The 11,657-nt window shown below is 41.5% G+C and overlaps 1 protein-coding gene across 6 annotated transcripts in view; it reads left to right on the top strand.

Annotated features, from left to right (window-relative positions):
* The first annotated feature begins 1,866 nt into the window (after nt 1–1,866).
* The window catches only part of ANAPC1 (anaphase promoting complex subunit 1), a 33,435-nt gene continuing 23,644 nt past the window's right edge, over nt 1,867–11,657 (top strand). Inside the window, exons 1-15 of one of the 6 annotated variants that reach the window (XM_090134567.1) lie at nt 1,867–2,247; nt 2,504–2,665; nt 2,804–2,855; nt 3,175–3,284; nt 3,638–3,720; nt 5,139–5,200; nt 5,467–5,612; nt 6,091–6,311; nt 6,921–7,130; nt 7,765–7,860; nt 8,328–8,418; nt 8,537–8,602; nt 9,358–9,495; nt 10,462–10,602; nt 11,059–11,119. In XM_090134567.1, the coding sequence (XP_089990693.1) occupies nt 2,035–2,247; nt 2,504–2,665; nt 2,804–2,855; nt 3,175–3,284; nt 3,638–3,720; nt 5,139–5,200; nt 5,467–5,612; nt 6,091–6,311; nt 6,921–7,130; nt 7,765–7,860; nt 8,328–8,418; nt 8,537–8,602; nt 9,358–9,495; nt 10,462–10,602; nt 11,059–11,119 (1,852 nt within the window). In that variant the 5' untranslated portion in view covers nt 1,867–2,034. Of the gene's footprint in view, nt 2,248–2,503; nt 2,666–2,803; nt 2,856–3,174; nt 3,285–3,637; nt 3,721–5,138; nt 5,213–5,463; nt 5,613–6,090; nt 6,312–6,502; nt 6,646–6,920; nt 7,131–7,764; nt 7,861–8,327; nt 8,419–8,536; nt 8,603–9,357; nt 9,496–10,461; nt 10,603–11,058; nt 11,120–11,657 lie in introns of those variants that run through there. The other 5 variants (XM_090134566.1, XM_031597832.2, XM_031597831.2 and 2 more) reach the window with 5 other exon arrangements.

Here is an 11,657-nt window from a genome sequence, read left to right as displayed (position 1 = left end):
TGCTCCAATACAGTATCTAGTATATACACACATGCAGACGAGTGCTCTTGCACACTCTTGCCATTAATTCTTTCACTGTTGGAGAGGTAACTACACACTGTTCATCAGGTGTTACCTGCTATCCTTCAGTAGTTTTAGTACAATTTAATAGCCCTCCTAACTTACCTTCTTTTCATATAAACAGGAGTCTTAATATTTAAAATATCTCCTTCCAAGGTTATAATTGCATATCCAGCTTTCTGCTCCCCTTTAACAACAAAGCTGATTCCATTAGTGAATAGCTCCCAGCCAGGACTTTCCAGAGGATTTAAAACACTTGGCATTTTTTAATGTCATGTCATCTTGCTCAAGCAGTACCATTCTACTGGGGGACAGACAGTGATGTCCCTTTTGTTCCAAAAGAGCTATGACAACTTGTGGTACATAAATGGCAACTCTCTGCCCTAGTAGTAAAGTAACTGTCAATTTCTTACCTTGCCATTGTTCCAATTCTTTAGCCAGTACATCACCAAACAGTGCAGGACTGTTCCTTGTAGAAACACCATCCAACACTCCTGGGTCTTTGGATCTGGTATTGGGCTTTCCCATGCAAAAGCAAAAAATTTCTGGCTTTCCTCATCCAAGGAAATGCAAAAAAAAAAAAAAAAAAAAAAAGCATTTTTCAGATCTAGAACTGTCTTGTAAACACTAGAATCAACTCCAGTTGTCAACCAAGTTCCAAACTGCAGTACTGGCAACTACTTAATTAACAGCTCTCAGATCTTGCACCAGTTGATAATCATGGCTTTTAAACAGTATTATATACAGATTGGCATTCTTGTAGTAGTCCTTACTTTAGGAAATTCTCAGTTAAAAGTTTTAGCCCAGTGCAGGCCTCCAGCTTCCTAGGATATTCTTTTTGTTTTACCAGTTTAACTCCTGTCATAAATCCTACTTTTACTGGCTCAGCAGACTTGGCTCTCCTTGGCTTTCCTGTCACCCACACAAAAGGAACTCCTGCATGAATTTCAGATGGAATTTCAGTTACTTGTTTTTCTTTGCTTTCTTCTCTCAAGTGTTCCTGTAACAAACAGACTTGTGTCTGCCAGGATTATCTTGCAGGATGTGTATCTAATCCTTGTTCTCATCAAAATTTAGATCTGAGCTCCCAGTTTGTTCAACCAATCCCATCCCATGAGAAGTAAGAAGGGCATTCTGGCACATACAAAAACCTCATTCGTTAAATTTCCAGATTCACATCTAATCCTGTGGCCCCAACTACTGGCATACAATACCTAAAGGTCCTTTACAATAATTCATAGTGGGGTAAGCAGTTCTGGTGTCTACTAAATAGTTAATAGCTTCATTCCCCAGCTTTAGTGGAACCTGTGGTCAGCTGTGGAACTTAATATGTTCATCCCCAGCCCCCATCAATCAGGATCTTCTACTTTTATACATCAGGTGATGGATGGTAAACAGGAAGCATAAAAGTCCTGTTGCTTGGCTTAGAGCCATAGCACCAAACAAAAAAAAAATTAAGCCCTGTGTTCTATTATTGTAAATGTAGGCTATCATTTATATAGATAGATAGATAGATAGATAGATCTTTTTCTGTGAAACAGGACAGGAGAAAACGGCCTCAAGTTGCACCAGAGGTTTCGGCTGGGCATTAGGAAAAATTCCTGCACTGAAAGGGTTGCAAAGCATTGGAACGGGGAAGCAGTCGAGCGTCCATGTAGTTGTTCAAAAAAAGTACAGATGTGCTGCTGAGGGATGCGGTTTAATGGCAGGCTTGGCAGTGTTGGGAGGGAGCGAGCAGCTCCCCACACAACACCCCCCCCTCACAGCGCCTCCCGCCCGCCGCCATCCCGCCTCCCGTCGGCCCCCGCGCGGCGCGGAGCAGGGCGGGAACCGCGACATGGCCGCGCCCTCATAAAGCGCCGCCGCCGGCGCCCGCGCGTTTTGCTCCCCGTGTGCGGCGGTGCCCCGAGCGGAGCGGGGTCCGAGCTGCGCGCCGGCTGTGTGCCCCAGAAATAATGAGGATATCGGGCCCCCATGTCGGACCACTCTGAAGAGAGGGCGACGATGATTGCGGCCGGCGACTTGCAGGAGTTCGTCCCCCGGGGCCGCGAGCACTGCCGCCGCCATCCCGGCGCGCACAACCTGCAGCCGCGGGAGCTGCAGCCAGCCTCAGAGCTCTGCTCGTCCGACGGGGCGGCCGGCCTGGTGGGCTCCCTCCGCGAGGTCACCATCCACGAGCGGCAGCGGGTAGGGCCGGGCCGCAGAGGGGCGGTGGGGGGGGATGGAACTGTAGTGGGGGCGGGGAGGACCTGTGGTGATGGGGGGATGTGTGGTAAGGGGGGGAACCTGTGGTGGGACACCATCAGGAGAAACGTGTCAGGAGAATCTGTCACTTCCTGAGCCCATTGACCGCATCTCTTGTAGCTTCTCTTTATGAAATCCTCTGTTTTTCTGTGTTTTTTTATTTCATTTTATTGGTTTTATTTTCTCCTTTTTAACTAAGGAAAGCTGGCAGCTGAGGAAAGGCGTCAGTGATTTTGGTGAGGAAGTGGACTACGATGAAGAGCTGTACGTGGCCAGCAACATGGTCATCTGGAGTAAAGGCAGTAAGAGTGAAGCATCAGCTGCCTACAAGGCATTCAGTGTTGACAGCCCTGTGCTGCAGGTAGGTTCACTGGGTGCTCCGTGTGTGTTTGCAAACAGTGCCTTGAGGGTGGGGGTGTGCTGGGGAATGCAGAAAGATAGGTTTTGGTCGTAGCATCAACTTGTTCTTCAGACGTCGTTGTGCTGTGCTTGCTTTTAGGCCTTGTGGTGTGACTTCACTATTCAGCAGGAGAAGTCTGACAGTTCTGATGGTAAGTTGTATTGCTGAGTTGTAGGAGCCTCTGGAGATCATAAAATCCAGCCCCATGTTAAAGCAGCTGTCCTGCAGCAGGTCCCACAGGATTGCATCCAGACAGGTCTTGAATATCTCCAAAGAAGGAGATTCCACCACCTCTCTGGCATTGCTGTAATGCCAACTAAGTACTTTGAACTCGGCCCTTTTGGCATGAGAGTTTTAGTCCTTGAGAACTGTTGTTCGAAGGCTACCACCTGCTCCTTAAATATACATTCTTTTGCACGGGGAATATCTAAGAAAAGAGATAATCTGACTATTCTTTTTTTGTTCTGCAGTTTCAGGCGGTAAAGAAATAGTACAGAAATGTGTCTGCATATTGCAGAGCTCATGTGTAAATGTGCATAGCATAGATGGAAAGGATTACATTGCTGCTTTACCCTTCCAGGTAAGTGCTTCACCTTGCTTTCCACAAGTGGGCTTGTTGTCTGGTTGCCTGCTGTTGCTGACTGCTGGAATTATTCAGTCTGGTGGGTGAACATGCACCAGTGATGAAGGTGTGACATTGATTATGGCATTGGTGCAATTCTGGAAGTGGTAAAAGCCAGATTGTAAGATATGGGAAAGTATGGATATGCCAGCTTGGTAGTTTAGGAACCTGCTCCCATCAACACAACCCTTCTATTAAGAAAAGATTTAGGCAACGTGTTTTGCCACAGCATGATATTCAATTGTTAGAAATTATCAATACAATAAATGCTTGATATCTTTGTTATGACTATATCTCTAATTTTTTAATAGGTTGCAAACATCTGGCCAACAAAATTTGGTTTGTTATTGGAGCGTAGTGGTTCTTCACATGAAGTACCTCCAAGTCCACCCAGGTATGAAGCGAGTGGCTTTTGATTGTTTTGCTGTAGACTGTTTACTGATTTCATACAGATGTGTGAAAATCGAAGAGGAATAATGAATGAATGTGTGTGTTCATAACAGGGCCAGCTTGAAACTGCAACTCCTAGAAAGGGGCTGTCTACAAAGTCCTGATTTCCTCCAACGTGAGGTTGTAACTGTGTGAGAGCGTTTGATCCTGGGAACAGGGTACAGCAGGCAGAGTGTTACTGACCTAATTTCATTGAGGTTTGTCCTGGAAGTTGTTTCCAGGCTGCAGTGGTAGTCATGGAGATTCACTGGGCAATTGTCACTGAGAAGTTTTCTCTCAGCTGTAACATGCTTTGAATCTCTGGAGTATCCTGCCCCATATTTGTAGACCCTGTGCTTTGTGGCTGAATATATAGATGAAAAGCAAGGTAAGGGGTTGGTTGGCATGCTGATAAGTAGTCTGAGTATACACTTCTGCTCTTCCTTGTTGTTTGTATGCATTCCAGGCACTTGTGATTGTCTAGTCCTCATTAGAGTTGAGATTAAATATAGAGGCCTTGAAAATATTCAAGAAAGATCTGAAAAAAATATTTCCATGAGCTAGCTGCAATGGGTGTTCCATTTTAATTTTGGTACCAGGTTAAACATTAGCTCAGGCAAGTAGCCTCTTTAGTGTGTTGGTGTGCTGTGCTCTCATCACCCTGTTCATAGGGATAGTGAAGTGTCTTCTTTCAGTGAAGGAAGGAGTTGAACAGTGACTTGCTCCATTGTATTTGAACTCTTGGTCATCTCTCAGGTTTTCTAGCCTGCTATCCCCTGTTTTGCTTCTTGTGGCTGGCCTTGGCTAGCATCTGTGCTGGACCCCTTTGGGATTACTATAGAATGAAATTGCACTGGTGCTACATTTTCCTGCTCTGTTACTTAACAAAGTTCACCGTTTACCCTACTCAACCTGGACTTTCATGAAAATTTCCCCTTTTACCACTGCCACCAACAGATGGTTGGCACTCTGTGATGGGTACAGATTACCTGATGTCTGGCTGCTGGTGTAGAGCCCAAACTCTTTAGCTGAGTCTAGATTAAGAGCCTTCTTCCCTTCTTGCTCCTTGTAGCTGCCCTGGTGCTAACTGTTCGTTTGTGCCAGCCAGAGGTTGTCATGTGGCCACCAGGTGGGGTTATTATCAAGTGCTATGTGGAAAAATGTAAAACCCTGTTTGATAGACCAGCCTTTGTCTGACTCTACTCAGTTAATCAGAAGAGCTTCTGTTAATGGGATATGTCTCTACTTGTTAGGTTTCAGGCTCAAATTTGTTAAGGTCTAAGGAGTGTTTTGGGATTGCAGCATGTGCACCGACTGCAAGAGAGGGCAGTTAGGCTTATTAGCATTTGGTTTTTGAACATGCTTTGTTTGGTTTCTTTTTAGAGAACCTTTGCCTACTATGTTCAGCATGCTGCATCCCTTAGATGAGATAACACCTCTTGTCTGTAAGTCTGGAGGTAGGTTTAGGCCTTGACATCAAATGCTTAATGTATCACTCAAGCATTTTCTGTATTAAAAATGTGCAATAATGGCTCTTTTAAGAAGTCAGGAGTGACTTGTTTTAGCTGCTTTATGAACAGAGAAACTGGTCAGGATAAAAGTCCAGATTGCAGAGCAAAGAGGGTATGAAAAATGACTAATCCTTCATCTGATAACAGTACTGTAGAAATGATATTTTCACCTTAACTTAGGTTAACTACTTCTTTAGCAGGTGTGTTTGGCTCTGCTAGAGTGCAGTATGTTGCTGATTACACCTTGAGGATTGTGTTTGTCAATGCTGAACCTTCCATTGTGATGACCTACGATACTGTACAGAGTTTACATACTGTCTGGGCTCTTCGTAAAGTAAAGCCAGAGGTACAAATTTATTACTGACTATGTGTCATTATACATTTTTTGTATGTGTTTAGGTGCCATTCTTGGACATGTCTGTTAGAAATACCTGATTATTTGTGACTTAGTCCATTAATAGGGTGATTATTAGAGGGAAAAAAAGTCATACTTTTGTATATACAACAGTTGTGGAGATAACTCAGTAAACGATGGCCATGTAACATATAGTGCTTATGATGTTCCTTGCATTGTACCAAAAAGTTTGTACTCTGTTTAAACTGTTGTCTTCCATGAGAAAAGTGACAAACAACTTTCTGCCCTGAGAATTGCAGTAGTGTCAGTGACTGGGAGGGAGAGCACTTTTGAAAGGAATAATTGCTTAGACTGGTGTACCTTTATGCCTTACTGATGTAGGTGCATACTCCTAACATAAGCAGTTTGAGCTTCTTAGCTGGTACTGCCCACGTGTGATTAGTATGTAGAGATGTCTTTTCATTCTCAGGAGCAGAACATGGTGCTGAAGTTCTCAGAGCAGCTGGGCACCCCTCAGAATGTGGCTGCTAGCAGCTCTTTGACTGCTCAACTCAGGAGCCTTTCAAAAGGAGACTCACCTATGGCCTCACCCTTCCAAAACTACTCATCTATTCACAGCCAAAGTAGATCAGTGTCATCACCCAGCATGCAGTCCCGCTCACCGTCCATCTCCAACATGGCTGCTTTAAGGTAGATGCTGAATATAATGTGTAGATCTGATACCAAACAAATACAAGCTATAAAATAGGCAGCACATGTAGCATTGCTGTCTTTCTCTGCCTTTACAAATCTGTTCATCTGAGCTGTACTATGCCTTCTCTTACAGCATCTGAAAGCGTTCTTAGAATGCTTTTGTGACATTTGTTTGCTGTTGTCTCTGTAGCATAGAGGGAATGATGGGTGTGCAAGAGACAAAGTTTCTGATCTCATACAGCCAGTCTGTAGTGGAGTTAGGGACTGTCTTCTGGTCTTTTGAGTCTCAGGAGTGTTTTCAGTTAAAGAAAGCCATATTTAGAGAGAACAGGTTGGAACACATTTTTCAGACTGGACCATAGCTTGAAATATTAGCTTACTTTTGGGATCTCATCTATTGGATTTTGACAGAGACAACTGAACGTAAACTGTAGAATTGTTTTTCGTATGATGGGATGTATCATGAAGGGAGGCTAATATTGTACTAGCTGCTGTTTCAGGGTGGTTTTCTTTTTTGTTTTTAATGTGTGAAGGAGCTGGCTTAATAGGGGTTCTTATTTGGTTATGTAAGCTCACTTTTCAGTAATGTTTTGTTTCTGCTTGCAGCCGTTCTCATTCACCTGCCCTGGGAGTACATTCATTCTCAGGAGTGCAGAGGTTCAACTCATCTGGCAATGTTCAGTCTCCAAGGAGGCACAGTATTACCCATTCTCCAGAGAGCACTTGCAGTGATTCCTTTCTTGTAACAGAAACAGAACCAATTGTTCCTGAGCTGTGTATAGATCATCTGTGGACAGAAGCTATCACAAAAATGAGGTTAAGTGCATGTTGGAATGTGAGAGAAGTGTGATTGCCAGTGGGGGGAGAGAAAGATAAAAAAGCTTATTTTAGTGTGAGCCTTCTGCAAATAGTGATACATTAAGATAGGTGCATGAACTTGCACTTCCTATTTTTTTGAAGTCATGCTTGCTAAGCATCCAGTCCACTTGAAAAGGAAGCTGGACACTTGTAATAGTTTTACCTGTTGTGTTACTCATAGCCCTTCAAGATGAGGAATGCTTTTGTGAGATCTCTCATGCAAAATAGATTCAAATGCCATCACTAATTATTTTTTTTTTGTATGTGTGCTCATCTTTAATCTCTTTTGGTGGGAATATTTCTTGCTCTGTTGGCATGAAAAGGGGCAGAACACTAAAGACCTAAGACTGAATGGGAGAGCAAAGCCAGGCAGCATGTGCTTTGCACACCAAAAAGTATGAATGTGAAGAGTGGAGTGCTAGAAAGTTAATTTCTCTCTTAAGGACTGAAACTGAGACTGACACATTCCTAGCAACTTGAAGCACTACTTACTGAAGTCCAGTGTCCCTATGGTTTGTGGTCATTGTTTTCTTTTTAATTAAACTTTTTTATAATAAACCTAACACTATGCTGCTCTTTGTGTCTTATTTAGAGAGAAGAATTCCCAGGCATCAAAAGTGTTTATTACCACTGACCTTTGTGGGCAGAAGTTCTTGTGCTTCTTAGTGGAATCCCAGCTCCAGCTGCGGTGAGCATTCCTGGTTTGGGGACAGGTTTAAAGAAATAAGGGAGGGGAGGGGGAAAGCACTCTAAAAATTTGTCTAGATCAAGGCTTTTAACATACTTATTCTTTCAGCTAGTGGAATCTGTTCTGATGTGAGGTGTCAGTGCCTCTCATGTGACAGTTTTTAATTGGAGTGGTGTAGATGATTTGGATTATTTAAATAAAATTGCAAGAGTACATTCACTGTACTTTGACTGGTATTCTTATTTATGCTTGTCTTTACCCTTTAGAATCACATTGGGGATTTCATTTAGACTAGGGGAATAACAGTAAATGATTAGTAGAGCAAAGCTAGAAAAGGAAGGAGGAACCAACCAGGTATACCACAGTAAGACTAATTGCACCATGTAACACAACTTTTATTTTCTGTTTTTATCTTTCTATAACAGTTGATAGGACTATCATTTTGTGTTGTTTTCTCAAATCTCTAGGTGTGTAAAGTTTCAAGAGAGCAATGACAAGTCACAGCTGATCTTTGGTTCTGTTACCAATATTCAGGCAAAGGATGCAGCTCCAGTGCAGGTATGTAACTTTTTATGGACTATTAGCTGCAAAGTATCTTCCTTTGTCACTTGTGTCATCCATTTGTCATCCTTTTACTTAAATACAAGAAGCTGAATACTCTGTTTGATTCTTGCAGGGTGTTGATACACTGCTGGTTCTGGAAGGTAGTGGAAATCTAGTGCTTTATTCTGGAATTGTTCGTGTAAGTAGCAGGCTTTTGTGTCCCAAAACAAGTGTTTGACTCCAGTTATAAACTAGGCTGTGCAGAGGGTGCATCATACCTTACAAAGTATCAGTTTAAGCTACTGTAGACTGCTTCTCACTTGAGACTTACTTGGGAAGGTGCCTGTGCTCTCCTAATGAGTGTAACTTAAATACAGTGCTGGAAGGGTGGTTCTGAAGAATGACTGGTGCCTTGTGGTGCAATTAAATATCTGGAGATTTTTTTTTTTCAGCAGTAAAGTGCTAAATTAATACAGTGTTTTCAAAGAAACAAAATATCAAGGATATAGGAAGTAAGAATTTTGTTCATTCAAAATAAATATTTTTTGAACTGTATACAGATGGAATATGTTCTTTCCATGTATGCATAGATGTTGAACGTTAGAATTTGTTTGTGTTTACTTGTGTGTGTGTATAGTATGTATAATTTTTTAAAAAGAAGTTGCTCTGGGAGTGCAGTTTATCCTATGAAACACTGCTGAAATTTTAGAAAATAGACCAGTAGCAGTAATGTACAAGACTGACCATAGATGGTGGTTTTCTTTAATGTATGTTCTCCCAAAGAAAGGCATTAAATTAAGCAGTCTTCAGTCTTTAGTTCAAGTATATATCCACTTCTTCTTAAATTGCTCCTTTAACCTGCTAAAATTAAAACCACTGGTGTATATAAGTAAGATCGTGGAAGCACAAGCATGAAAGCAAACTGTTTGCTCTCCTATATATTGTTCAAAAAAGGTGGGGAAGGTTTTCATTCCTGGACTGCCTGCTCCATCCCTGACAATGTCCAACCAAATGCCTCGGCCAAGCACTCCTTTGGATAGTGTCAGCACTCCATCCAAGACTTTGAATAAACATCTGGGGGCTCTAGAAGAGGTAAGCAGAAACAAAATCCTGCCCTGAAAAGGCTATAGTTTTATTTAATAGCTTTGGCATAATTGATCAAGTAACAGGATGCTTTTTTTCTGTACTGCAGTCTGTTAATCTAAATTGTGTATTCTTAGATTTATAGAAATTGTGATGGAAATGCTGCTTTATGCTGATATATTCTATTTAGGGAATGGTCCTTAGCGAAAAGTCCTACGCTAGAGCTTCCCTGTGAATATCTTTAGCATGTGAAAATCAGGCTTTCCAGCACTGATACATCTGTTTAAATTACAAAGTAGCTGAAGGCAAACACATGGAAGGTCTTTGAAGAGGGGCTTCTAGTCCCTTCTCACTGCAGGATTAAGATTGCTATGGCTAGAAGATATCATGAATATTTTGTAAGAGAAAGCCTGTTACTTTAAACCTCATGTAGCTATTGTGAAAGACTTGTTATGGCTATGCTTGTCTTATTTCTGTGGCTGATGGAGGCCATTCTCTTTCACCCTAGTTTTCATGCGCAGCCTTCTTCCCCACAGCCTCCATCCATATTTTGTTTGGACACATTGATACATCAGGTTAAGTAAAGTACAGTGAGGGCTGAGATGGGTGTGTGATGCAAATCTCATAAACACATGCTGTAAATTGAAAAGGGAGGTTTAAAAAAAAGCTTATTTGTTTGACAGTTGAAGTTGGACATCTTTCATTCAAATGATCGATTGATTTTTAACTTCTGAAGTGTCTTTGGGAGCTAAATCTTTTACCTTTCTCTGGTAAGGTCCCTGAATACAGTGTTTAAAGTATGTCTATTATGTCCTCCCTCATTTATGATTTTTATAGAACTTCTGAGACAGTTTTAAAATGGCATTAGCAGCTTTCAAAATACTTATTAGTACACTTCAAAATGGTCATTTTAATTGTCCTTTGCTGAGATACTTGCTTTAACAATTCTAAGCAGTTGTTCTTACTACTTTGCAGAGTATGCTTTTGTCTCCAGTTGCAGAGCTAAGGGATTCTTCTAAGCTCCATGACTCTACTTACGTTGAGGACTGCACTTTTCAGCAGCACGGGACTTTCATTCATACTCTAAGAGATCCCGTCCACAACAGAGTAACTTTAGTAGGTATTATTCTGTAATTTGAGTCATGACTTCATTAGCAAAGCAAAGTAAGGCTCAAGCTTGTTTTTCACAGAATCACAGAATGGCCTGGGTTGAAAAGGACCTTAAAGATCATCTAGTTTCAACCCCCTATATAGTGAGACATTGCTGGCAGCTCCTGATCAGCAGTAAAGTGTTAAACATGCATTGTTAACTCCACATTTTTCTATGTTGAATGTCCTAAAAGGCATAGAAGTTTAATGATTCCTTTAAGTGATTCAGGTCAAGATTCATTTAAAGTGTTTAATGGAGCTAGAATCTGAGGTTGCAAACATTGAGCGTAGCCAATAGCTAAGAGTTTGGAATAAGCTCAATACACTTGGACAAGTATTGTCCAAGTTCTGAGTTGATCAAGAAAAAGACCCCATCTCTATTTAAAGATGCATTTTGTAGTTCAACTCTTCTTTTTTCTCCAGGAACTCAGCAGTAACACAATGGTTCGGATTACAATTCCTGAAATTGCTACTTCAGAGTTAGGTATGATTCACAATCTCTCATGTGAAATATGTTCCATGATTTTTGAGGGTTCCTTCTTTTTTTTAAGTAGTTTATAGATAGCTTAGAATGTGTAAGCAATTTGATATGTTGTATTTCGAGGTTTATTGGCTTGCTTTGTACAGCTGCTACCATTGATTTAGGTGTGCTCTGCTACTTTGATTGCTTCATGTGATGCACTCTTGAAACTTCTTTGTTCTTTTGGTCTCTTTCTACTTTACTGTTCATGCTTGCTCAAGGCTGAGATGTCAGTTCAGACACAACTTGTTTTCATTAATGAGCAAAAAAACTTCCCCTCCTCCCCCTGCTTTGTGTGGTGAATTAGAGAGGTTGCGTTTAACCAAAACTGAAGGAACAAAAGGTTATGTGGTGTGGCTTTTATTGAAAGAGTTTCTGGAGAGTTAAAAGTAGGTCCAAGTACTGTAACAATTTGTAGCATTAATTGGGTGAGTAGCATTAATTCGGTGAGTAGCATTGGGAGTAATGGAAAACAGGCCTAACTCTGGGCTTTTTTCTCTTT

This window comes from Phasianus colchicus, chromosome 2 (genome assembly GCF_987193195.1).
Source record: "Phasianus colchicus chromosome 2, bPhaCol1.hap1.1, whole genome shotgun sequence".
Taxonomy (NCBI): domain Eukaryota; kingdom Metazoa; phylum Chordata; class Aves; order Galliformes; family Phasianidae; genus Phasianus; species Phasianus colchicus.
This window is presented reverse-complemented; position numbering and strand designations above follow the sequence as displayed.